General features: G+C 41.7%; 7 protein-coding genes across 10 annotated transcripts in view; 4 read left to right on the forward strand and 3 right to left on the reverse strand.

Moving 5' to 3' along the window:
- Nucleotides 1-27,575, reverse strand: part of LOC101888089 (carboxypeptidase D) — a 111,711-nt gene that overhangs the window by 65,931 nt on the left and 18,205 nt on the right. The window lies entirely within an intron of this gene.
- On the forward strand, nt 4,688-11,327 carry LOC101899390 (serine protease 53). Its single transcript, XM_059121698.1, is given in 5 exon segments — nt 4,688-4,917; nt 4,983-5,504; nt 8,877-8,895; nt 8,948-9,201; nt 10,681-11,327. Coding segments are annotated over 5 exon segments (1,560 nt in total). The 3' UTR covers nt 11,216-11,327.
- Nucleotides 13,273-14,217, forward strand: LOC131802202 (serine protease SP24D-like). The gene is made up of 2 exons (XM_059121881.1): nt 13,273-13,563; nt 13,632-14,217. The coding sequence occupies exons 1-2, from the start codon at nt 13,304-13,306 to the stop codon at nt 14,146-14,148; spliced, it is 777 nt and encodes a 258-aa protein (XP_058977864.1). The 5' UTR covers nt 13,273-13,303; the 3' UTR covers nt 14,149-14,217.
- LOC101899040 (serine protease SP24D-like) lies at nt 15,676-16,636 on the reverse strand. Its single transcript, XM_005191728.4, has 2 exons — nt 16,335-16,636; nt 15,676-16,266 (listed from the first exon to the last, which is right to left on the reverse strand). The coding sequence occupies exons 1-2, from the start codon at nt 16,586-16,588 to the stop codon at nt 15,741-15,743; spliced, it is 780 nt and encodes a 259-aa protein (XP_005191785.2). The 5' UTR covers nt 16,589-16,636; the 3' UTR covers nt 15,676-15,740.
- Nucleotides 18,339-19,285, forward strand: LOC101899210 (serine protease SP24D-like). Its single transcript, XM_005191729.4, has 2 exons — nt 18,339-18,610; nt 18,672-19,285. Exons 1-2 carry the CDS (start codon nt 18,354-18,356, stop codon nt 19,195-19,197), a joined length of 783 nt encoding a protein of 260 aa, XP_005191786.4. The 5' UTR covers nt 18,339-18,353; the 3' UTR covers nt 19,198-19,285.
- On the forward strand, nt 21,986-22,978 carry LOC101887984 (serine protease SP24D). The gene is made up of 2 exons (XM_059121880.1): nt 21,986-22,308; nt 22,376-22,978. The coding sequence occupies exons 1-2, from the start codon at nt 22,043-22,045 to the stop codon at nt 22,905-22,907; spliced, it is 798 nt and encodes a 265-aa protein (XP_058977863.1). The 5' UTR covers nt 21,986-22,042; the 3' UTR covers nt 22,908-22,978.
- Nucleotides 26,233-27,224, reverse strand: LOC101896773 (trypsin alpha). Its single transcript, XM_005186852.4, has 2 exons — nt 26,895-27,224; nt 26,233-26,825 (listed from the first exon to the last, which is right to left on the reverse strand). The coding sequence occupies exons 1-2, from the start codon at nt 27,185-27,187 to the stop codon at nt 26,504-26,506; spliced, it is 615 nt and encodes a 204-aa protein (XP_005186909.3). The 5' UTR covers nt 27,188-27,224; the 3' UTR covers nt 26,233-26,503.

The raw sequence follows: 27,575 nt of genomic DNA on the forward strand, positions 1-27,575 counted from the left end.
ATTAGTACACCAGAATCGAACATTTTTTGCAAGGAGAGAACATACTTCTCAAGAACCCCAAATGTAAAGTTTCAGCTAATTTGGTTGGAAATTTGTTACCGGAATCTTCAAAATACCGAAAACCGGGAGGTACCGTTATATGAGGGCTATACCAATTGGTAAACCCTTAGCGAACATTTTTCGCAAGGAGAGAACATACCTACCGAAAACCCCAATGGTCAAGTTTCAGCTGATTTGGATGGAAATTGTGGCAGAAACATTTAAGATACAGAAAGTCAGGAGGTGCCGTTTAATGAGGGCTATACCAATTAGAGGACCTGAATCGAACATTTTTTGCATGGAGAGAACAGACCCACCAAGAACCCCAATTGTCAAGTTTTAACTAATTTATTTGGAAATTATGGCAGAAACCTTTAAAATACCGAAAATCTGGAGGCACCGTTATATGGATACCTCCATATAACCAAATAGTGGGCCTGCAGTGAATATTTTTTGCAGGGAAAGAACAGACCTTTCATGAACCCCAAATGTCAAGTTTAATTTAATTTGGTTGGAAATTGCGGCAAAACCCCTCAAAATACCGAAAATCGAGAGGTACCGTTATATGGGAGCTATACCAATTAGTGCACTTATGGCGAATATTTTTTGCAAGAAGAGCACAAATCATACAGGATCCCCAATTGCCAAGTTTTAGCTAATTTGGTTGAAAATTAGTGGCAGAAACATTCGAGATACCGAAATCGGGAGGTAACGTTATATGGGGGCTATACCAATTAGAGGACCTGAATCGAACATTTTTTGCATGGAGAAAAAAGACCTACCGAGAACCCTAATTGTCAAGTTTCATCTCATTTGGTTGGAAATTATGGCAAAAACCCTCAAAATACCGAAAATCGGGAGGTACTGTAAAATGGGGGCTATACCAATAAGTGTACCAGAATCCAACATTTTTTGCAAGGAGAGAACAGACCTACCGAGAACCCTAAATGTTAAGTTTCAGCTAATTTGGCTGGAAATTGTGGCAAAACCCCTCAAAATACCGAAAATCGGGAGGTACCGTATAACGGTGGCTATACCAATTAGTGGACCTAAATCGAACATCTTTCACAAGGAGAGAACATACCTATCGAGAGCCCCACTTGTCAAGTTTCAGCTAATTTGGTGGGGAAATTGTGGCAGAAACCCTTAAAAATACTGAAAATCGGAGGCACCGTTTAATGGGAGCTATGACAATTAGTGGACCGGAATCTAACATATTTCGAATGGAGAGAACAGACCTACCAAGAACCTTAAATATCAAGTTTTTGCTTATTTGGTTGGAAATTGTGATAGAAACCTTCAAAATGCCAAAAATCAGAAGGTACTTTTTAATGGAGATTATACCAATTAGTGGACCTGTAATGAATATTTTTTGCAAGCAGAGAACAGACCTTTCAAGAATCCCAATTGTCAAGTTTCATCTAATTTGGTTCATAAAGGGAGCTATACCAATTAGTAGACCCATGGTGAATATTTTTTGCAAGAAGAGAACAAATCATTCAGAATCCCCAATTGCCAAGTTTTAGCTAATTTGGTTGAAAATTGTGGCAGAAACATTTAAGATACCGAAAAATCGGGAGGTACAGGTGTATATATATGGGCGCTATATCTAAACGTGGACCAAAATATGGTCCATTTTCAATACCAATCAGACGGCATATAATATAAAGCTTTGTATCAAATTTCAAAGCTCTAGATTAAATAATGTAGACTCTATGGAGGTGATTTGGAAGATGAGTTCTATAATTGTACGAAAAGTACTAAATAGTACTAAATTTCGTATTTTGGGTATTGGGTGAAGAGACAGAGCTGGAATATTATAATTTGATATAGAGGACTCTGTTGAAATCAGGAATTGAGATATTTAGGTGATTTTGGGAAATGTGTACTAAAATTTTACTAATAGTACTAAATCGTACTAAGTTTGGTATTTATTTAGGGTTGGAATCCTGAAATTTTATACTGAGGTTTCTACTAAATTTGGTATTGGGTGAAGGGACAGGGCTGGAATATTATAAATTGATATAAAGGTCTCTGTTGATATCAGAAATTGAAATATGTAGGTGACTTTGCAAATGTGTGTTAAAATTGTACGAATAGTACTAAATGGTACTAAATTTGGTATTTGTTGACAGAATAAGGTTGGAATCCTGAAATTTTATATTGAGGGTTCTTTTAGAATATGGAACTGAGATATGGAGATGGGTTTTGAAATGTGTACTATAATTGTACGAAAAGTACTAAATGGTACTACATTTGGTATTGTGTGGAGGTATGGGATTGGAATCTCGAAATTTTATGTTGAGGTCTCCATTGAGATCTGGAATTGATATATATGTGGTTTCGGAAATGTGTACTATAATTATACGAATGGTACTAAATGGTACTAAATTTAGTACTGGGTGAAGGGATAAAGATACAATTCTGCAATTTGATATTTAGATTTCTGAAGATATCTGAGATTTGGTGGTGGTTTAAAAATGCGTCATATGTTTGTACGAAAAGTACTAAATGGTACTTAATTTGGTATTGGTTGAAGGGAAAAGTCTGGTATCCAGAAATCTTATATTGAGGTATCTACTGGAATCTGGAACTGTGATATGGATGTGTTTTAGAAATACGTCATACATTTGTACGAAAAGTACGAAGTGGAACTTAATATAGTTTTGGGTGTATGAATAGGGCTGGGTTTCTCAACTTTGATATTGAGCCTTCTGTTGAAATCGGGAATTGAGATATGGAGGTGGTTTTTGGAAATGCGCACTATAATTGTACCGTAAGTACTAAATAGCACTAAATGGGGTATTGGGTGAAGTGAAAGGTCTGGAATTCTCAAAATTGATACTGAGCTCTGTGTTGATATTAGTAATTGAGACGGGTGAAATGAAAAAACTGCAACCAACTTCAGACTGCTGTCATTTCTAAGCCACTCAACCGACAGCTGTTAAAATTATTCCAGTGACAGCTCAGTATATTGTTTACAAGCGTACAAAAGCATTTTGTTGAGAATTTTCCAGAAAAAAAGTTATTCGTGATGGAATTCAAGCGGGATAGCACGATTTCTTTATATTTGGCTGGAAAACCACAAGTGGCTATCGTTAGAGCACTCCAGCATTTAAATGAGTCTCGTACTATCGCTCGTTACTGGTAGCGTGGGACGACGCCCGAAGGAAGCGGACGTAAGAAAACAGCAACATCAGCAAAAATGGTTCGAAAAGTAAAGAAGCTACTTGATCGAAACCCGCGTCGCAGTGGCCGAAAAATGGCTCGCGAGCTGAACATGTCGCAATATTCCATTCGGCAAATATTAAAAAAATGAGATCGGGGTAAAGCCTTTGAAATTCCAAAAAGTGCTAGAACTTACACCGCCGCAGCAGAAGGAAAATAGACTCAAAAGAGCTAAAAAGTTGCTTTGCTTGGCCGAAAGTGGTGAACTCCCGAATTTGGTTTTCTCCGCTCCAATGAGAAAATATTCGTTGCCCAGCAGTTTGTAAACAAACCAATTGATCGTGTTTACTAGCCAAAGAGGTCAGCTGAAAATGAGAACCTTCTGTTGGCCACCAGAACTCAAGCGCCGGCCATGGGGATGTTGTGGGATGGTGTGCCATCACAATAAATGCCGAATATTATGGCGAAAATATTCTGGAGGGTGTATTAAAGCCTTGGGCACGCAAACATTTTGGCCGCAGACCTTAGACATTCCAACAGAACTCAGCACCCAAGAATGGTTACAAAATGAGGTTCCTCGCTTCATTTCCAGCGCACAATGGCCACCAAAAATCTCCGGATACCAATCCCTTGGACTATTGTGTCTGGAGGATTTTGGAAAGCAAGGTTAACACTAAAAAATACCAAAGTGTCGATCTCGACCTCAAGCAAGCGCTTCACCGGGAATGGACCAAAATACGCAGAGCAACATTCGACCAGCGTGTGACGACGATTTCATTGGCCGTTTGAAGGCCATAATTCGTGCCAAAGGTGACCAATTCGAACAAATCTAAACTCATTCTAAAATTTGATGCTATTTCCGATATTTTTGGCTTTCATTTAATAAAATTAAAAAAAAAATGTAAAAATTATGGCGTTTGACTTTGTTGTAAGTTTTTTTATCTCACCCTGTATAAGGGCTTTTAAAAGGCATAGCTAGAAAAAAATTTCAATTCAATGCAGTCAATAGCTCTGTAGACTGGTGGTGTTGAAATTTTTTCTAGCTTTGAGAAATATCCCCAATCCTTTTTTATTTAAAATCACACCTCCAGAAGGAGGCTTTCTGCAAGGTCATCAAAATATGTAAAATGTCTAAGGTTGTTTAGGGGTTTAAAAAATTCCAATTGATCCTCATTTGATGTCAGATCTTTAAATAGGATTCCGATATCGTTTAGGAATATAATCCAGAATTCCACATATTTTTTTCTAAATATGAAAACACTGTCGAATGAGGACAAAAAAATATTGATAATGAAATTTTGAGATTGATTTTTTCAGATAAGGTTTTATTTTTCATTTTTTTCGTAGAATACGCGAAACGTATATAAATTTTGCAAATGTCATATGAATCGGAAAACAGAAGCAACAATTATAAATAAATATAAACAACTGTTTCAAAATGCTTCCATTCGCCACTGTGATAAAGACAAAATTCCGAAGAATGGAAATAGTATCAGTGGTCATTTTGACCTGCCTTGTTGTGGCAGCATCAACCACTCCAACAGGACGGGTGCTGGGTGGACAAAATGCCACCGAGGGACAATTTCCCCATCAGGTATCGCTGAGACGTAATGGTACACACAGCTGTGGTGGTTCGATAATAAGTCCTAACTTTGTTCTCACAGCTGCCCATTGTGTTGGGACCATGAATAGTAAGGTTGAATATTATACGTAAGTTCACAACACCCCTGATGAGGAAGGGAGAGTTTTCTATTTTTTTTTTTTTAATTTTTTAGCTATGACCCCGCCGTTTTCACCGTTCGTGCCGGTAGCAATGACCACTTCCAGGGTGGTGTCCTTGTCAATGTGACCGAGATAATTGCCCACGAAGATTATGGTAACTTTTTGAATGATGTTGCCTTGCTGCGTTTGGCCGAGCCATTGATCTACTCGAAGAACATATAACCCATTCCCTTGGCCACCGCAGAGGTACCAGCTGGTTCTCCAGTGATTATTTCCGGTTTTGGACGCCTCCAACATGGTGGTGATATGCCAGAAAAATTACAGTGGAACACCTTGACTGCCCTTTCGGGCAGTGAATGTGAGGAGATGTTTCATTTAGATACGGAGGATGTTATCTGTTTGGCCCATGAGGCCAACAATGGTCTCTGCCATGGTGATTTTGGTGGTCCCGCGGTGTATAATGGTGAATTGGTGGGCATTGCCAGTTTCCTTTTCGGCTTCTGTGGTAATAGTTATCACGATGGTTATGCCAAGGTTTTCTATCATTCTGAGTGGATTCGAAGGCATTCAGATTTGTGAGAATGGGGAATTTGGGGAAATGAGGAAATTTAAATAAAACAAAATAAAAAGCATCAGTCGGTTTTGCCGACAGATCTATACCCTCAATCAATGTTCGATGATTTAAATATACTTTGACCTCTGTTGATGATTATTCAAATTGTAGAACCTCTATGGAGTAGGTTCCGAAGAAAATGGCCAATATTGTCTATTTCGTATCAGACCTAAATAAATATGATATAAATATTATGAAGTGCCAGGTTTGGACCATATCGGCAACTTCCTTCACTTTATATGAGATATGTGATAACTTTTAGGAAATGTTAAAATGTGCGTGAGGTACCAGATATAGTCGACAGAAGTATTCCATTTTCATACTTCATCTAATGATAAAAATATTGGTATGGGCAAAATTATAAGAAAATCGATAATTTTTATCCGAATTTTATGCGAAATCATAAATTCCATATTCATCCCAGGTTTCTGGCTGAGAGAAATATTTGGGCATACCAAGTCCTAAAGAATCGCAGACTAGTTTCCCAAGTTTTGACAGATAAAGGTATTGAAAATTGTGAACCTTTGTGGGTGAGGTACCAGAAGGGGTTCGCAGATATACATCTCTTCACAACAGATATTGCGTTAACAAAATGGACCGATATATCCCATCTTCACAGCTGAACTTGTGTTAGTAAAAGTAATGGGATGGTGTGTAATTTGAAGAAAACCGGATATTTATTTCGGAAATTATGATCGTTTTGGTCATTCAAAACATTGACCCTTTATGGGGGAGGTACCAGAAGGAATGGTCCGATCTCTACCATATTTACAATAGATCTTATGTTGACGGAAATATTGAAATGTACCAAGTCTGAATGGAATCGGATGTTAATTTTGCGTTTTATGAGCTCCATGGACATTCAAAATTTTGAGCCTTTGTGGGGGAGGAACCAGAAGTAGTGGACCGATATATTCCATCTTCACAGCAGATCTAGTGGAAATAATGGGATGTGTAAAATATGAAGGGAACCGGATGCCTTTTTCGGATTTCATGGTCGTTTTGGTTATTTAAAATGTCGACCCTTTGTAGGGGAGGTACCAGAAGGAATGGTCCGATCTCTTCCATCTTTAGTTAGATCTTGCGTTAATAGAAATATTGAAATGTGCCACGTCTAAATGGAATCGGCTGTTAATTTTGCGTTTTATGAGCTTCATGGATATTCAAAATTTCGACCATTTGTGGGGGGAGGTACCAGAAGGAGTGGACCGATATATTTCATCTTCATAGCAGATCTTGTGTAAGCAAAAATAATGAGATCTGTAAAATATGAAGAGAACCGGATGCCTTTTTCGGATTTCATTATCGTTTTGATTATTTATAATTTCGACCCTTTGTGGGGGAGGTACCAGAAGGAATGGTCCAATCTCTACCATATTAATGACAGATCTTGTGTTGATGAAAATATTAAGACGTGCCAAGTCTGAATGAAATTGGATGTTAATTTCGTGTTGTATGAGCCTCTTGGATATTAAAAATGTTGACCCTCTGTGGGCGAGACACCAGATGGAATCGACCGATATATCCCATCTTCACATCAGACCTTCGGTTTATAAAAACACTGCGATATATGTAATTTGAAGAAAACCGGATGCTTATTTCGGATTTTATAATCGTTTTGTTTTTTCAAAGCTTTGACCCTTTGTGGGGGAGGTACCAGAGGGAATGGTCCGACGTCCACCATATTTATAAAATATCTTGTGCTGACGGAAATATTGCAATGTGTCAAGTCTGGATGGAATCGATTCGTGTTTTATGAGCTTCACGAATATTCAAAATTTTGACCCTTTGTGGGGGAGGTATCAAAAGGAGTGGATGATATATTCCATCTTCACACCAGTCCTTAGATTAATAAAAATATTGTGGCCTGTGTAAATTGGAGACAATCGGACTCCTACAACACATTTCATAAGAGTTATAATTATTCAAAATTTTGACCCATTTGTGGGGGAGGTTCTTGATGGAGTGGGCCGATATTGTCTATTTTCGCACCTCACTTAGAACTAATGCAAATATTTGGATTTGAAAAGTTGGAGCTAAATCGGATTATCCTTCCTCTATAAGTGCAGTAAAATATTTTCTTTGAACATTTCGGGAGGTACCAGAAAGAGTGGACAGATATTGCCCATCTCCGAACTCAATCTAGGTTTGATAATAACATTACGATGTAAGAAGTTTGGACCAAATCGGATGCTCTTCGAGAGTTATCCTGCGCATCTGCCAGCCAGATAGACAGACGGATGGACATCGCTAGACCGACTCCAAATGTCCTGAAATGGATTTGGTCCAAATAGACCTAGGGTCTAAAATCGTTATTTTGATAAGGTACGTATAGGCCGTGTCAAATGATGTATACACTCCTCTGTAGCCATATGGCTAAAGGTAAAAAAGGTAAAATTTTCCAAGTGTTTATTTAAGATGTTGTTCTGGAGCTATATCCAAATCTGAAACGATTTCAACATAACTTGACAAATAAATTCTTAGACTGAATTCCATTACACATTCCGAATTTCATTGAAATTGGAGACACATGGCGTGTTTGGTGTATCAAATACCTGAAATCGGCCAAACAATTATATAGGAGCTATATCCAAATCTGAAACGATTTCGGTAAAACTTGGCAAATATATTTTTGTACTTAATTCCGTAACACATTCCAAATTTCATTAAAATCGGAGATATATGGCGTGTTTGGTGCATCAAATACCTGAAATCGGCCGAAACTATATATGGGAGCCAATCCCCAATCTGAACCGATTTCAATAATAATTGACAAATAAATGTTAAGACCAAATTTCAACATACATTCCAAATTTCATGGATTTACCTGAAATATTCCTGTATATAGGTACCTTTGAAAAGTCTTCTCTGTACAGAGGACTTTTCAGAGATCTTTTTGGAAAACTTTTCCAGATACCTCGTTTGGAAGAGAGGACATTTTAAAAGTCTTCTCTGTATACAGAAGATTTCTTCAATTAATAGAGGACCTTTCCAACGGCATTTATTAGAGGTATCCTCTTTTTTTGGAGCGTATAGCCTTAAATCATCATTCTAAACATTGCCACCCTTTTGCCACATATAATTGCTCTATGTATCCAGCCATTGTGTTGGAAAGGAGGTACTCTTTTGGAATAGAGGATTTTTTAGGGTCTCCCCTATATATAAGAGGTCTTTAATTAATGGAAAACTGTAATCTCATTCCTTTTTTTTAACTTATTGCCCGAAATCATGATTCCAAACCTTGCCACCCTTTTGCCACACATAATTGCTGGATACATACCAACAGCCGCAATTAAACACTTAACTCTATCGTTAACTTATTGAGCGAAAAAAGATTAGCTTATCAAGCAGAAGTGACGAGGTGATTAACAAACATATGGCGGAATGCGTTTTTCAGTTAATTAGTGGAACGCTTCCAAAATGGTTGGCCTAAAACTTTGTTGGCTCATGGCCATATTTTTTGCAATTGGCCTTGTGAATGGCAAAGAAGAAAATCGTCTTGTGGGTGGTAATACGGCTACTGAACGCCAATTTCCCTATGCCGTATCCTTAAGACGTAATGGCGTTCACACCTGTGGTGGTGTGATAATTTCGAGGAATTACATTCTGACGGCGGCGCGATGTGTGGTGAAGAATTTCGCCAATAATGGTATTGAGAGGTGAGTTAAGGTCAGGGATGTGATTGACAGAAGTTGCCCTAGCAAAGATGGGAATTTCTACCACAGTAACAAGGTCTTTTGAGATGAAATTTATATTTCAATAACAAGTTGAGGCTGAAAGTAAAATCTCCATTTCTCAGCCCTGGCAGGACAAGCTATTAATAAAAAATATTTTATACCCTCAGCCATACGGCTAGAGGGGAATATATCATTTACGGCCAAACGAGCCTCATCGAAATAATGGTTTTAGACCCTAGGTCTCTTTGGGCCAAATCCGTTTCAGGGCATTTGGAGTCGATCTAGCGATGTCCGTCCGTTCATCCGTCTGTCAGGCTTGCTGGTGCCCTCGACAACTCTCGAAATCTCATAATATTATTATGAAACTTATATCGAGTTCGGAGATGGGCAATATCGATCCACTCCTTCTGGTACCTCCCCCACAATGGGTCAAAATTGTGAATATCTATGAAGCTCATAAAACGCGAAATTAACAACAGATACCATTCAGGCTTGGAACATCTCAATATTTCTACCAACACAAGATCTGTTATAAATATGATAGAGATCGGACCATTCCTTCTGGTATCTCCCACACAAAGGGTGAAAGTTTTAAATAACTACAACGAGAATTTTATTCGGAATTAGCATCCGGCTCTCTGCAGATTCTACACATCCCATTATTTCTGCTAACATAAGATCTGCTGTGAAGATGGAATATATAGGTCCACTCCTTCTGGTACCTCCCCCACAACGGGTCAAAATTTCAAATATCCATGATGCTAATAAAACGCGGAAATAACGTCCGATTCCATGCAGACGTGGTACATCTCAATATTTCCATTAACACAAAATCTGTTGTAAGGATGGTAGAGATCGGACCATTCCTTCTGGTATCTCCCCCACAAAGGGTCAAAATTTTGAATAACCAAAAAGGTTATAAAATTCGAAATAGGCATCCGGTTCTCTTCATATTTCACACATCCTATTGTTTCTACTTATATGAGATCTGATGTGAAGATGGATTATATCGGTCCACTCTTTCGAGTACCTCCCCCACAACGGGTCAAAATTAAAATATCCATGAAGCTCATAAAACGCGAAACTAACATCCGATTCCATTCAGAATTGTAACATTTCAATATTACTATCAACACTAGATCTTTCTTAAAGATGGAAGAGATCGGATCATTCCTCCTGGTACTCCTCCCACAAAGGGTCAAAGTTTTGAATAACCAAAACGATCATAAAATCCGAAATAAGCATCCAGTTCTTTTCATATTTCACACATCCAATTATTTCTACTAACTCAGAATCTGCTGGGAAGATGGGATATACCGAATTACTCCTTCTGGTATCTCTCCCACATAAGGGTCAAAATTTGACGGCACATATCTGTCGGCAAAATCGACTGTTACTTTTTCATTTGTTTTTTTATAAAAAAATACATTTTCTCTAAGGACTTTTTTCCTCTTCTTTTAGCTACTCCCCCTCCGAATATAAGATACGTGCCGGTTCCCTCAGCCTCTACGATCAGGGTATATTAGCTGGAATATCCGAGATCAAGGTCCACAGCAATTATACCAACATGCTGAATGATGTGGCATTACTGAAACTTGAAGAACCCCTCATCTTCTCAGATTACATCAAGCCCATATCACTACCTTACGAAAGACCCTCTTTAAAAAAACAAATCTCGGTACCCGGTTGGGGTCTACACAAAACCTCCGGAGATGTTTCACGTTATCTGAAATATTTGTCCATGGAAGTTGTTGATAACAAGGAATGCCTTTCCTATCTCTATGGAGAGGATGCGGATGCAAGACTGCTGTGTCTTCAGTTCGGGCTTGGTGGAGGAATTTGTAGCGGAGATATTGGTGGTCCTGCTGTCTATGACGGGGAGCTGGTGGGTTTGGCTTCCTTTAGCATTGAACGTTGCGGCAGTGAATACCCGGATGGTTTTACAAATATTGCTTTCTTCGTGCGATGGATTCGGGAGAATACGGATTTAAAGTAATTATGGAAGTTACGACATAGCCTTGAAGATTTTATGTAATTAGTGACTCAATACCAAAATTTTATCGTAATATTTAAATTTGTATTTTCAAATAAACAAACAATAACAATGAGGTCATATTTTGTTTTCAAGAAAAACGAATGGTAACGAATCTTTGAAGGGCGCTACCATTGGAAATTGTTAGTAGAAGTGGAAGTTGAGAGACAGAATGTGAAGGACTTCTGTCAAGGAAGGCAGCAAGATCTTTCACTAATTTTCATTAAATGGTTTCTTCTGATTCTGACCACTTAAATTCTGCGCAGGAGGAAATAAATGAAGATAATTTTTTTGGTCTTCTGGCAGGCAGTGCCTCTAAAGGATAAGAAATAGTCTTTCTAAGTGGAAGTCAAGGGAAGGATAGCAGACCAAAGGGCCCTCTTTCTTCCGAGGAAATCCAGAAGAAAAACAGTACATATTCCTCCGACGAAGAACAAAAGACTTCTGAAGTAGAAAGAAGGAAAAGGTCTTTAACTTTCATAGAAGAACGGAAAATCTCTTCAGGAAAATAAACCTTATAGCCAAAATCGATTTCTACAGAACTCCAGCAGGAGTTGTTTAGCCACAAAAAAGGTAGTCTTTAGACAAAAAAATGGGACTTTCTTCCAGAAAGACCCGAAAAATGTCCTCTTCAGTTGAAGATTGGAAGAAACTTCTTTTATAGGCAGCCAGGTCTTCCTCTATAGAATGCCAAAAGGTCTTACTCTACAGAAGACTTAAGAGACATCCTTTTAAGAAACCTGGATATCTGCCTATGTAGAGGACCGGATAATCTGGTCGTCTGTGGAGGATACAGAAGAGCAGCAGTAGCCAATTAGGGGCTGGTCTTCTATAGAATAAGTCTTCTGGTCTTCTATAGAAGAGCAGCATTAGCGCCAGTTGGGCACTGGTCTGGTGCAGCAGTAGCCCCAGTTGGGCACTGGTCTGGTCTTCTATAGAAGAGCAGCAGCAGTAGCCCCAGTTGGGCACTGGTCTGGTCTTCTATAGAAGAGCAGCAGCAGTAGCCCCAGTTGGGCACTGGTCTGGTCTTCTATAGAAGAGCAGCAGCAGTAGCCCCCGTTGGGCACTGTGGTCTCTTCTATAGAAGAGCAGCAGCAGCAGTAGCCCCAGTTTGGGCACTGTGGTCTCTTCTATAGAAGAGCAGCAGCAGCAGTAGCCCCAGTTTGGGCACTGTGGTCTCTTCTATAGAAGAGCAGCAGCAGTAGCCCCAGTTGGGGCCCCTGGTCTCTTCTATAGAAGAGCAGCAGCAGTAGCCCCAGTTGGGGCCCCTGGTCTCTTCTATAGAAGAGCAGCAGCAGTAGCCCCAGTTGGGGCCCCTGGTCTCTTCTATAGAAGAGCAGCAGCAGTAGCCCCAGTTTGGCCAGTGGTCCCTTCTATAGAAGAGCAGCAGTAGCCCCAGTTTGGCACTGGTCTCTTCTATAGAAGAGCAGCAGTAGCCCCAATTTGGCACTGGTCTCTTCTATAGAAGAGCAGCAGTAGCCCCAGTTTGGCACTGGTCTCTTCTATGGAAGAGCAGCAGCAGTAGCCCCAGTTTGGCACTGGTCTCTTCTATAGAAGAGCAGCAGCAGTAGCCCCAATTGGGGCCACTGGTCTCTTCTATCGAAGAGCAGCAGCAGTAGCCCCAAAGAGAGCAGTAGCCCCAATTGGGGCCACTGGTCTCTTCTATCGAAGAGCAGCAGCAGTAGCTCCAATTGGGGCCACTGGTCTCTTCAATCGAAGAGCAGCAGCAGTAGCCCTGGTCGCGGGTCTCTTCTATAGGGGCTGATCTTCTATAGAAGAGCAGCAGTAGTCATTTAAAAAAAACCCCAAAAATTGCTTGTGTTTTATGGGATCTCATATTTTATCTTGCGTTACAAGCTTTTTGAAAAAGTTTTTTTCCTAATTATCGAAGCTTGGTAGGGTTCTAATTGCAGAATATTCAAGATAATCGATTTTCAATATTTAGCATTTCCAGAAGATCCATAATTACACAAGCATTTCGAATTTTCTCTGTTTTTTAATATAAATAACTTCAATTTTTTCTCATAACTTCAAGGAGTAGAAGAATAGAAAATGTCTAACATGGCTGTAGTATTTCGAAAAACTCTAATTCTTGGCCTGCTGATAGCCTTCGATTGTGCCACAGCTGCTAGGCCCAATCCAATCTTTCCCCAATCACGGATAGTGGGTGGAGCAACTGCCAGTGAGGGGCAGTTTCCGCATCAGGTATCCTTGCGCTGGGGTGGCAGCCATGTGTGTGGTGGTTCCATAATATCGCCCACCTACATTGTGACAGCGGCCCATTGTCTTACCCGAGGATCACCGCCAACAAGGTAATTTATTGACAATCTCTCATTAGTTTCAAAAATTATTATTAATTTCCTCATTTTTTCCCTGAAAGCTTCCCCGCCGACTATATCAGCATACGAGCTGGCAGCCGCAATAGAGATGAGGGTGGCCAGATTATACAGGCAGCCGAATTGAAAATCCATCCTTCATATGATAGATTCAACAACGACATAGCCTTGGTGAAATTATCCAAACGATTGCAATTCAATGACAAAGTAAAGGCCATACCGCTGACGCGCCACGAACCACCGACTGGGGTGCCAGTTTTTACCTCCGGTTGGGGTCTGACCCGCAACAATGGTGGCACATCGAAATATTTACAATACACGGTGTTGATGGCACGTAGGCATGCCGAGTGTGGCCAGTCGACTCCTGAGTCTGTGTTGTGTTTGGCCCACAGTAGCGGTAATGGAGTGTGCAGCGGTGATTCCGGCGGTCCAGCTGTCTACAACAAGGAATTGGTTGGGGTTACCAATTATGTGGTCGATGGTTGTGGCAGTACATTTTCCGATGGTTTCGCCAGTGTGGCTTACCACCACGAGTGGTTGAGCAATAATTCTAGGGACTAAAAATGGAATTTGTTGGACGATAAGGGTCCAGGTCGAAATAAAATGAAAAAAAAAAAATGATCATCTTAACCTGCGATATCTTTGAAGAGTATAGAATTAAGGCTTTTTCTATGGGAGGAGACCTCATGGTCTTCTATGGGAGAAGACCCTATGGCAGAAGACCATATGGTCTTCTATGGGAAGACCTTCTGGTCTTCTACGAGTCGACCTTCTGGCCTTCTATGAGAAGACCTTCTGGTTTTTAATGAGAATAACGTCTTCTATGAGAGAAGACCGTCTGGTCTTTTAATAGAGAAGACCTTCTGCTCTTCTATGAGAAGACCTTTTCCTCTTCTGTGAGAAAACCTTCTGGTCTTCTATGGGAGAAGACCTTCTGGTCTTCTATGGGAGAAGACCTTCTGGTCTTCTATGGGAGAAGACCTTCTGGTCTTCTATGGGAGAAGACCTTCTGGTCTTCTATGGGAGAAGACCTTCTGGTCTTCTATGGGAGAAGACCTTCTGGTCTTCTATGGGAGAAGACCTTCTGGTCTTCTATGGGAGAAGACCTTCTAGTCTTCTATAAAAAAACTTTCTGGTCTTCTGCTTGTCTATGAGACGACCTTCTGGTCTTCTGGTTGTCTATGAGACGACCTTCTGGTCTCCTGGTTGTCTATGAGACGAACTTCTGGTCTTCTACGAGCAGACCTTCTGGTCTTCAATGAGAAGATCTTCTGGTCATCTATGGGAGAAGTCCTTCTGGTCTTCTATGAGAGAAGACCTTCTAGTCTTCTTCTATGAGAAGACCTTCTGGTCTTCTTCTATGAGAAGACCTTCTGGTCTTCTTCTATGAGAAGACCTTCTGGTCTTCTTCTATGAGAAGACCTTCTGGTCTCCTTCTATGAGAAGACCTTCTGGTCTTCTTCTATGAGAAGACCTTCTGGTCTTCTTCTATGAGAAGACCTTCTGGTCTTCTTCTATGTGAAGACCTTCTTGTCTTCTATGGGAGAAGACCTTCTGGTCTTTTATGGGAGAAGATCTTTTGGTCTTCCATGAGAAGACTTTCTGGTCTTCTATGAGAAGACCTTCTGGTCTTCTTCTATAAGAAGACCTTCTGGTCTTCTTCTATGAGAAGACCTTCTGGTCTTTTTCTATGAGAAGACCTTCTGGTCTTCTTCTTCTATGAGAAGACCTTCTGGTCGTCTATGAGAAGACCTTCTGGTCTTCTTCTATGAGAAGACCTTCTGGTCTTCTTCTATGAGAAGACCTTCTGGTCTTCTTCTATGAGAAGACCTTCTGGTCTTCTTCTATGAGAAGACCTTCTGGTCTTCTATGAGAGAAGACCTTCTGGTCTTCTATGAGAAGACCTTCTGGTCTTCTATGAGAAGACCCTATGGTCATCTATAAGAAGACGTTCCAGTCTTCTGTAATAAGAGCTTCTGGCCTTCTATGAGCAGACCTTCAGGACTTCTGTGAGAAGATATTGTGGTCTTCTATAAGAAGACCTTCTGGTCTTCTATAAGAAGACCAATTCTCATAAAAACTAAAACATCCCATTCGGAAAATTCCTTTATTTTAAATTGTTATTTTTACCAAAAAGGCGACATTTCAAATTTTCATCCCTGAGTGTTCTCCCGCACCCATTCCGCATGGTATGCCGCACTAGTATAGGTGTCAGGATTTGCCGAGCCACAATTTCTAACCACTGAATTGGCGATGCCAACCAACTGATCTTGGTACACAGCTGGGCCACCAGAATCACCCCGGCATGCTCCATGTCCAAGGCTATGTTCGAAACAAATAATCGAGTCGGGAATTGCTACCAGGCGGCGTCTACAATCGCTGCTAGTCAGAGCCGTCAGGGTGGTGTACTGCAACTGGTTGACCACGGTCCCATTGTTGCTGGTACGACCCCAGCCGGATATGACAACGGGTGCTCCCGTCGGTGGATCCTCAGATGCCAAGGGTATGGCCCTTACATTTTCATTGAATTCCAAAGGTTTTGATAATTTCACCACGCCAATATCATTGCCAAAGGGATTATAGTCGGGATGAATGTAGGTCCATTCTGCTTGCCGCAATTGGCCACCTTTGTTAGCCAGTCGGCTGCCAGCACGTATGCTGATATAGGAGGGTGGGAGGCTTTGGAGAAGCGGAAAGAAAAAATGCAAATTATCACATATTTTCATTTGAGATTATTTAAGGCTTACGTCATATATCCCCGGGCCAGACAATGGGCGGCCGTCACAATGTAGGATGGTGAAATTATCGAACCACCACAAACATGGGCTCCACCCCAATGCAAGGAGATCTGATAGGGAAACTGCCTTTCATTGGCATTGGCCCCTCCAAGTATTCTAGGTTGAGGATATACTGGCGGTAAATCGTCATCTGCCTGGGCGCAATGCAGCAGAGCAATTAAACCAATCGAGAACAATAACTTGCAACCAATTGCCTTCGACATTGAAAAGCTAGAGAAGCTAATGATGGGCTAGAGAAATCACTGAACAAGCTCATCCAAATGGGCTCTTTATATAGGAGTGCAAATCTGAAAATCTGATTGAAATTTAATTACCAAGAAATGTGCGCAGCAGACGATGTAGATATCAGATTATCGCAACATTGTTTTCAAATCGTCTGGCCAAGTTATACTTACATTGTTGGGAAAACAAATAATCTTCTAATAGAAAAGCGAAGAGTTTCTTATAGAAGACAAGAAGGTCTCCTTATAGACGACCAGAGGGTATTCTTTATGGAAGGCCATATGGTATTATTATCGAGCCCAGAGGGTCATCTTATATTAGACCGGTGGGTCTTATTAACGAAGACCAGTGGGTCTCCTTATTGAAGACAAGAGGGTGTGTTTATAGAAGACCAGAGGGTCTTTTTATATAAGGTTACAGGGTCTGCTTATAGAAGATCAGAGAGTGTTCTAATAGAAGGCAAGAGGGCTTCTTATATAAGACCAGAGGGTCTTCATATGGAAGGCCGGAGGGTCTTCTTATAGAAGAGCAGCAGGTCTTCTCATAAAAGAGCAGCAGGTCTTCTCATAGAAGGACATATCTTATAGAAGGCCCGATGGTCTTTTTATAGAAGGTCAGATGGTCTTCTTATAGAAGGCCAGATGGTCTTCTTATAGAAGGCCAGATGGTCTTCTTATAGAAGGCCAGATGGTCTTCTTATAGAAGGCCAGATGGTCTTCTTATAGAAGAGCAACAGGTCTTCTTATAGAAGAGCAGCAGGTCTTCTTATAGAAGAGCAGCAGGTCTTCTTATAGAAGAGCAGCCGGTCTTCTCATAGAAGAGCAGCCGGTCTTCTCATAGAAGAGCAGCCGGTCTTCTCATAGAAGAGCAGCCGGTCTTCTCATAGAAGAGCAGCCGGTCTTCTCATAGAAGAGCAGCCGGTCTCCTCATAGAAGAGCAGCCGGTCTTCTCATAGAAGAGCAGCCGGTCTTCTCATAGAAGAGCAGCCGGTCTTCTCATAGAAGAGCAGCAGGTCTTCTCATAGTAGAGCAGCCGGTCTTCTCATAGAAGAGCAGACGGTCTTCTCATAGAAGAGCAGCCGGTCTTCTTATAGAAGAGCAGCAGGTCTTCTCATAGAAGAGCAGCAGGTCTTCTCATAGAAGAGCAGCAGGTCTTCTCATAGAAGAGCAGCAGGTCTTCTCATAGAAGAGCAGCAGGTCTTCTCATAGAAGAGCAGCAGGTCTTCTCATAGAAGACCGGAAGGCCTTCTCATAGAAGACCGGAAGGTTTTCTCATAGAAGAGTGGAATGTTTCACATAGAAGAGTGAAATGTTTTCACATAGAAAACCGGAAGGTTTTCTCACAGAAGACTGGAAGATCTTCTCACAGAAGACTGGAAGGTCTTCTCACAGAAGACTGGAAGGTCTTCTCACAGTCTTCTCATAGAAGACTGGAAGGTCTTCTCATAAAAGACTGGAAGGTCTTCTTATAGAAGACCGGAAGGCCTACTTATAGAAGACCTGCAGGTCTTCTTATTAAAATTATTTTAATTATTCCGTTCTACCAATACACCCTAATATCCAGACGATAGCCTTTAAATTGCTGTGAAAACAAACTCAAGATGTGAGCAGCGCGTGTGTGGAACAGCCCAGATTTCAGACTAATTTTACTGACGGAACTATCTACATTTGGAGTGGGTAAGCACTCAAATATAATTAACGTCAGGAAAACTTATTTCTATCATTCTTATATTCATTATCGTTTGAGATGTCTGGCAAACTGGGTCTAGGGAAACGCTTGTTACTCGCCATAATAGTTCTTTGGAATTACTGTGAAGCGGAAAATATCCGGCCATTTTATCCCCAGGGACGTATAGTTGGCGGTATTGCGGCAAGTGAGGGCCAATTTCCCTATCAGGTGTCGCTGCGTTGGGGTGGAGCCCATGTTTGCGGTGGAAGCATAGTGTCCGCCAGCTACATTGTGACAGCGGCACATTGTCTTACCCTGGGAACTGCGGAACAAAAGTATGTGGACAATTCTTTACATGAGTCGTAATAAAATGTCTTTTTTTCTTTTCTTTTTCAGACTCCCAGCCTCTTTGATTAGCATACGTGCTGGCAGTAGATTCTATGATCGCGGTGGCCAAGTGGTGCAGGCTGTGGAGACCACAGTACATCCGGATTACAAAGATTTTGACAATGACATAGGTTTGGTAAAATTGTCACTGCCTTTGGAATTTAACGCAGGAGTCAAGGCCATACCGTTGGCCTCTCATGAACCACCTACGGGTGTACCAGTGGTAACTTCCGGTTGGGGTCGTACCACTAACAATGGTACGGTTGTCAAGTTGCTTCGCTATAATAGCCTAACGGCATTGACCAGCCTTGATTGTAGTCGCCGTTTACCAGCAATACCGGAATCCGTTATATGTTTAGCTCACAGCGCGGGAAATGGGGTGTGCAATGGCGATTCTGGTGGCCCAGCTGTCTACAATAATCAATTGGTCGGTGTTACCAATTATATGGTTCGGACATGTGGTTCTACGAAACCAGATGCCTATGCAAGTGTGGCCTACTTTGCAGAATGGATAAGGGAGAATTCAAGGGAATAGATTTTGAAATGGAATAACCGAAAAAATGTTCTACAGATTTTTAAAATAAAGGATAGCCCCACTATGGGCTTTGAATAAAATATGTGCATATACAGGGTGAGATAAAAAATTTTTTGAATTGGTATGGCACACATTAAACGGTACCTCCCGGTTTTCGGTATTTTGAATGTTTCTGGGACAATTTTCAACCAAAGCAGCTGAAACTTTAGTTTTGGGGTTCTTGTTAGGTATATTCTCTTATGGCAAAAAATATTCGCTACATGTTCACTTATTGGTATAACCCCCATATAACGTTACCTCCCGATTTTCGGTATTTTGAAGATTTCTGCTACAATTTCCCATCGAATTAGATGAAACATGACATTTGGGGTTCTCGGTGGGTCCCATTAAACGCCCATTAAACGGTACCTCCCGATTTTCGACATTTTAAAAGTTTCTGATACAACTTCCAGCCAAATCAGCTGAAACTTGTCATTTGAGGTTCTTGAAAGGTCTGCTCTCTTCTTGGAAAATTTTTTTGATTCAGGTCCACTATTTATTGACAGTTTCTGCCACAATGTCAATGTTTGATTCAGGTCCACTAATTGTTATACCCCTAATATAACGGTATCTCCCGAGTTACGGTATTTTGACGGTTTCTGTCACAATTTCCAATCAAAGCAGCTGAAACTTTGCTTTTGGTGTTCTTTATAGGTCTGCTCTCTTCTTGCAAAAAATATTCGATTCAGGTCAACTAAAAAAACTCACTCCGAATTTCAGATTTTCAGCTCTAGTCCTTCCCCAAATATCAAAGCTAACAATTTTTAGTACGTATTTTCAAACCCCCACCGAGTATCAATCAAACCGAACAAAAGGTGATTCTAATGCAAAGTTTAGACTTGTAACTTGTCAATCTCCTACCCAAATACGAAATTTAGTACCATTTGATACTTTTTAGATTAAAAAGAGGGAAAACAGATTAGTAAATTAGAAAAATCGGACTTAACTCTAGTTTAGTAAAAACTTTCGGTTTTTTTTAAACTGTTTTCAGGGGTAGGTATTTGTACCCTGATCTTCTATGGTCCCTTAGAAGAGCTTATGGTCTTCTATGCTCCCTTAGAAGAGCTTATGGTCTTCATTGGCCCGTTTGAAGAGCTTATGGTTTTCTATGGCCCCTTAGAAGAGCTTAGGTTTTTATGGTCCCTTAGAAGAGCTTATGGTCTTCTATGGCCCGTAAGAAGAGCTTATGGTCTTCTATGGTCCATTAGAAGACCTTATGGTCTTCTATGGTCCCTTAGAAGAGCTTATAGTCTCTGATGGCCCGTAAGAAGAGCTTTTGGCCCGTTAGAAGAGCTTATGGTCTTCTATGGTCTTTAGAAGAGCTTATGGTCTTCTATGGTCCCTTAGAAGAGCTTATGGTCTTCTATGGTCCCTTAGAAGAGCTTATGGTCTTCAATGGCCCCTTAGAAGAGCTCATGGTTTTCTATGGCCCCTTAGAAGAGCTTATGGTCTTTTAAGGACCCTTAGAAGAGCTTATGGTCTTCGTATGATCTTCTATGGCCCCTTAGAAAACCTTATGGTCTTCTATGGTGCCTTAGAAGAGCTTATGGGTTTCTATGGCCCCTTAGAAGAGCTTATGGTCTTCTATGGCCCCTTAGAAGAGCTTATGGTCTTCGTATGATCTTCTATGGTCCCTTATAAGAGCTTATGGTCTTCTATGGTCATTTAGAAGAGCTTATGGTCTTCTATGGTCCCTTAGAAGAGCTTATGGTCTTCTGTGGCCCCTTTGAAGAGCATATGGTCTTCTATGGCCGCACAGAAGAGCTTATGGTCTTATATGGTCCCTTAGAAGATCTTATGGTCTTTTATGGCCCGTTAGAAGAGCTTATGGTCTTCTATGGCCCGTTAGAAGAGCTTTTGGTCTTCTATGGTCCCTTAGAAGAGCTTAGGTCTTCTATGGCTCCTTAGAAGAGCTTATCGTCTTCTATGGTCCCTTAGAAGATCTTATGGTGTTCTATGGCCCCTTAGAAGAGCTTATGGTCTTCTATGGCCCGTCAGAAGAGCTTATGGTCTTCTATGGCCCTTAGAAGAGCTTATGGTGTTCTATGGCCCCTTAGAAGAGCTTATGATCTTCTATGGTCCCTTAGAAGAGCTTATGGTCTTTTATGGCCCGTTAGAAGAGCTTATGGTCTTCTATGGCTCCTTAGAAGAGCTTATCGTCTTCTTGGTCCCTTAGAAGATCTTATGGTGTTCTATGGCCCCTTAGAAGAGCTTATGGTCTTCTATGGCCCGTTAGAAGAGCTTATGGTCTTCTATGGCCCCTTAGAAGAGCTTATGGTGTTCTATGGCCCCTTAGAAGAGCTTATGATCTTCTATGGTCCCTTAGAAGAGCTTATGGTCTTTTATGGCCCGTTAGAAGAGCTTATGGTCTTCTTCTATGGTCCCTTAGATGAGCTTATGATCTTCTATGGCCCCTTAGAAGAGCTTATGGTCTTCTATGGTCCCTTAGAAGAGTTTATGGTCTTGTATGACCCCTTATAATTACGATTTTAATTTGTTTTCATATTTTTTTTTTTTTCAAAAAAAGAAAAAAAATCATTCTCCATCCATCCCCAATATCTTGAACCGGGAAATATATTTCTCCTCAAAATTTTTTTTATCAGTAATTGATACTTTGTAATTTTGAAGTTAATTACTTTTCGAATTCGCAAAAAAAAAATATTGCGTAATTAGAGATAAAGCAAAGTTAAGTCATCAAGGCCCCCTCATTTTTCTCAAATATAAAAGCCCTGACAAGCTTCTGAAAAAATTACCATCATTTGTTTGGTGATCAGGAAGGAGTTCAAAAAGCCAGCAAAAACGCGAAATGTTTATCGGTTATCTAGCCAAAAGGCAAATGTTGCTACTGCTACCAGTTCTACTGCTCTGTGCAGTTAAGGGGGCAAGTATCTCGGTAAAGAAATACTTCCCGCAGTCCCGCATTGTGGGTGGTGCCACAGCCAGTGTGGGTCAATTTCCTCATCAGGTTTCGTTGAAGTTTCTCAACAGCCACAACTGTGGCGGGTCCATAATCTCATCGACCTACATTGTGACAGCGGCCCATTGTATTGCCCTGGGCAAGCCACCTGTAGAGTAAGGGAGACAAATTCTCAAAAGAAACAATAAAATAATCAACATAATTTTCTTCTCCTCTTTACAGGATCCCTCCCCAATATCTAACTGTTCGGGCCGGCAGCCGTCACGTAGACCGTGGTGGCCAACTGGTACGCGTGGCCGAGGTAAAAATGCATCCCCTGTATGATGGCAGCGATAATGACATTGCAGTTTTGAGATTGGCCCAACCCTTGCGTTTTAATAGCCAAGTCAAAGCCATAGCATTGGCCAAAAGAGATCCTCCCACAGGGGTTCCCATTCTAACATCGGGTTGGGGTTTGACCAGGAACGGTGGCAACACCACCACCTATTTGCAGTACACCACCTTGATGGCGGTGAAAAATGAAGATTGTAATCGTTTGTCTTACGGAGGGGTACATGAGGCCATTTTGTGTTTGGCCCATAACATCAACAATGGGGTGTGCAAGGGAGACTCCGGCGGACCGGCGGTGTATAAAAATCAATTGGTTGGTGTTACGAATTACATTGTTGGCGGTTGTGGTTCGTATAATCCCGATGGTTTTGCCAGTGTTGCCTACTACCGGGATTGGTTGAGAAATAATACCAATATTGCTTAGGTGGGGTATAACCGAGCGGAATAAAATTATGAATAAAGAAAGCTGAAGAAAACAATATTTTAAAGGAATAACATGAGTTTTTTTTTTGAGGATAGCTAGAAATGAAGAATTACAGAAGGTCATCCAGTCATAAAAAGGCCTTATAGCCATTTAATAATAGCTGAAAGTCCACTATGACCTTTGAGCTCTAGATCTTCTATGACCGCATAGAAGAGCTTGTGGTCTTCTATGGCCCCTTAGAAGAGCTTGTGGTCTTCTATGGTTCTTAGAAGAGCTTGTGGTCTTCTTCTAATGAACTGCTTGGATATGCATCTATATCCTTGCTCTGTCTGGCTCATCGTGGTGGAAATGGAGCCTGTGAAGGTGACTCAGGGGGACCAGCTGTTTATGATGGCAAACTGGTGGGTGTCACCAATGTCGTCTATGAGGCATGTGGTTCCGCGTATCCAGATGGTTATGCAAGGGTCTCATATTATCGATATTGGATTGTTTCGAATGCAGAATTGTAGACATTTTGAATAAATGCCAATGAAATTTTAAGGGGACAAGATTTTGAACTAAACTACTGTTAAGTTTCTATGTAAGATCTCCTCTTTAAATAAGACCTTGAGCTCTACTGGAGCCTAAACGAAAAACTGGAGCCAGAAGAGATCCTTGAGCTCCTCTGGAGCCAGAAGAGGATCCTAGAGTTCTTCTGGAGCCAAAAGGGAACATAGAGTTCTTCTATGCGGCCATAGAAGACCTGTGAGCTCTTCTATGCGGCCATAGAAGACCTGTGAGCTCTACTATGCGGCCATAGAAGACCTGCGAGCTCTTCTATGCGGCCATAGAAGACCTGCGAGCTCTTCTATGCGGCCATAGAAGACATGTGAGCTCTTCTATGCGACCATAAAAGACCTGTTAGCTCTTCTATGCGGCCATAGAAGACCTGTGAGCTCTTCTATACGGCCATAGAAGACCTGTGAGCTCTTCTATGCGGCCATAGAAGACCTGTGAGCTCTTCTATGCGGCCATAGAAGACCTGTGAGCTCTTCTATGCGGCCATAGAAGACCTGTGAGCTCTTCTATGCGGCCATAGAAGACCTGTGAGCTCTTCCATGCGGCCATAGAAGACCTGTGAGCTCTCCTATGCGGCCATAGAAGACCTGTGAGATCTTCTATGCGGCCATAGAAGACCTGTAAGCTCTTCTATGCGGCCATAGAAGACCTGTGAGCTCTTCTATGCGGCCATAGAAGACCTGTGAGCTCTTCTATGCGGCCATAGAAGACCTGTGAGCTCTTCTATGCGGCCATAGAAGACCTGTGAGCTCTTCTATGCGGCCATAGAAGACCTGCGAGCTCTTCTATGCGGCCATAGAAGACATGTGAGCTCTTCTATGCGGCCATAGAAGACATGTGAGCTCTTCTATGCGGCCATAAAAGACCTGTTAGCTCTTCTATGCGGCCATAGAAGACCTGTGAGCTCTTCTATGCGGCCATAGAAGACCTGTGAGCTCTTCTATGCGGCCATAGAAGACCTGTGAGCTCTTCTATGCGGCCATAGAAGACCTGTGAGCTCTTCTATACGGCCATAGAAGACCTGTGAGCTCTTCTATGCGGCCATAGAAGACCTGTGAGCTCATCTATGCGGCCATAGAAGACCTGTGAGCTCTTCTATGCGGCCATAGAAGACCTGTGAGCTCTCCTATGCGGCCATAGAAGACCTGTGAGCTCTTCTATGCGGCCATAGAAGACCTGTAAGCTCTTCTATGCGGCCATAGAAGACCTGTGAGCTCTTCTATGCGGCCATAGAAGACCTGTGAGCTCTTCTATGCGGCCATAGAAGACCTGTGAGCTATCCTATGCGGCCATAGAAGACTTGTGAGCTCTTCTATGCGGCCATAGAAGACCTGTGAGCTCTTCTATGCGGCCATAGAAGACCTCTGAGCTCTTCAATGCGGCCATAGAAGACCTGTGAGCTCTTCTATGCGGCCATAGAAGACCTGTGAGCTCTTCTATGCGGCCATAGAAGACGTGTGAGCTCTTCTATGCGGCCATAGAAGACCTGTGAGCTCTTCTATGCGGCCATAGAAGACTTGTGAGCTCTTCTATGCGGCCATAGAAGACCTGTGAGCTCTTCTAAGCGGCCATAGAAGACCTGTGAGCTCTTCTATGCGGCCATAGAAGATCTGTGAGCTCTTCTATGCGGCCATAGAAGACGTGTGATCTCTTCTATGCGGCCATAGAAGACCTGTGAGCTCTTCTATGCGGCCATAGAAGACCTTTGAGCTCTTCTATACGGCCATAGAGGACCTAGAGCTCTTCTATGCGGGCCATAGAAGACCTAGAGCTCTTCTATGCGGGCCATAGAAGACCCAGAGCTCTTCTATGCGGGCCATAGAAGACCTTGAGCTCTTCTGTGCAGACCTTGAGCTTTTCTATGGGGACCATAGAAGATCTTGAGCTCTTCTATGCGGCCATAAAAGACCTTGAGTTCTTCAATGCGGCCATAGAAGACCTTGAGCTCATCTATGCGGGCCATAGAAGACCTTTGAGCTATTCTATGCGGGCCATAGAAGACCTTTGAGCTCCTCTATGCGGGCCATAGAAGACCTTTGAGCTCCTCTATGCGGGCTATAGAAGACCTTTGAGCTCTTCTATGCGGCCCTTAGAAGACCTTTGAGCTCTTCTATGCGGCCCATAGAAGACCTTTGAGCTCTTCTATGCGGCCCATAGAAGACCTTTGAGCTCTTCTATGCGGCCCATAGAAGACCTTTGAGCTCTTCTATGCGGCCATAGAAGACCTCTGAGCTCTTCTATGCGCGCCATAGAAGACCTTGAGTAATGGTCTTCTGATTGACAAACATAGCCTATCTAGCTGTTAATTAGACCTTGAGGCCATAGAAGACCTTGAGCTCTTCTATGCGGCCATAGAACCCCTTTAGTAATTCTACCTACAAACAATTAGAATGGTCTTCTGCCCGAAAAAAAATAGCCGCTCTAGCTGTTAAAATTTCGAAATTTTCCCACACTCTGCATTGTCTTTGCCTGTTATTAGACTAACCTGCTCCGATGTTTTGATGTTATTTTCTTCACTTTTTTTAAGATTTGCTTGTCATTTCAAAAAAGAATCAACTTCGAGGTTCTTTTTTGTTTTGATATTCTCCCTCGGTAGCATTTCTAATTAATTTATGTAAATTTAATACGAAACGCTTTCTCTGAGGCCATCGATTCAATAACAGCCGCTTGGCTTATAAATATTCTGAATAGAAACGTCACCATGAGACGTGAGTGAAATTGAAAGTAGTTGCAGATGAAACAGAAGAAGAAACAAAAAACGAATCAATGACAGATAAGAATCAAATAAATTTTATATTTTGTTTTGCCGTTGCCTTCAGAGACCTCTTGAGAATCTACAAATCGGAATTGTTCTTTATGAAACTGTAATGATAGGCCACATTGGCATAGCCATCGGGATAACGTGAGCCACAACCACCCACAACGTAATTTGTGACACCGACCAGCTCGTTGTTATAGACAGCAGGGCCACCGGAGTCTCCACCACACACCCCATTACCATTACGGGGGGCAAGGCACAACACCGTACTGGATACTGTCTAGAGGCTACGTCTACAATTTCTAAGGGAGAGGGCTGTCATGGTGGTATACTGCAGCTCACGTGGTGTGGATCCCCCATTACGCAAGAGACCCCAACCCGAAGTTGTGACAGCTACACCATCAGCTGGTGCCCTTTTGGCAATGGAGATGGGCTTGATGTTATCCGTAAACACCAGAGGTTTGGAGAGCTTCAACACGGCAATATCATTGTCCGAGCGACGATATGAGGGATGAACCTTGACCTGGGAGATGCCAACCACCTCGCCGCCACTGTTGTAAAAACGACTGCCAACGCGTACATTTAAACGGGAAGCGGGGTATCTAGTGGAAAATGGAGAGGGCAGATGAGTTTAAAAATATTCCTCCAAAATTTCTTTTAAAAATACTTACGGCCTGGGCACCAAGCCCGAGGTAACACAATGGGCCGCCGTTACCACATAATTTGCCGAAATAATGGAACCGCCACAGGTGAAACTATTGCCAATGTTCAGGGCCACCTGATACGGGAATTGGCCATCTTTGGCTACGGTGCCACCAACTATGCGCGGTTCAGGATACAGGGGAATAAAATCAAATTCTCTTTCTCGGGTAACATTATTTTCCGCCATAACTCCCAGAGCTCCACAACTCAGGAAACCCAAAAGGGTTAGTAAAAAATTATGAACAATTATTCCGCGTTGCATTATGAGAACTAAGTTCTGAACAAATAAATTGCACTGGAAATCGTGTCGAAGCCTTATATAGCCATAACTCTACCTTCCATTGGAATGTTGTGGGATTTGGAAATCTTTATCTGATAATTGTCATTCGGTTTGTTTGTTTGTTCGTTTTTCTCCAAGACGTTGTTGCCTTGCAAAAAAAGGTGTGAAATCATCCGGCAATTAGTCGTTCGTTATAATTTTGAAGGGTGGGGTCATTAATTTCTCGACGATAAGACGTTTTAGAGGAAAATCGGTACTTTTTTGTTGTTTGGTTTTCAATGTTTCGATGAATTTTCATTTCATTTGTTGGATAGAAATTATCGAACCGGTTGTGAATTTTGGGAGGAAAAAAATTATGGAACAAATCTGG

The sequence above is a fragment of the Musca domestica genome, unplaced genomic scaffold (genome assembly GCF_030504385.1).
Source record: "Musca domestica strain aabys unplaced genomic scaffold, Musca_domestica.polishedcontigs.V.1.1 2, whole genome shotgun sequence".
NCBI lineage: Eukaryota > Metazoa > Arthropoda > Insecta > Diptera > Muscidae > Musca > Musca domestica.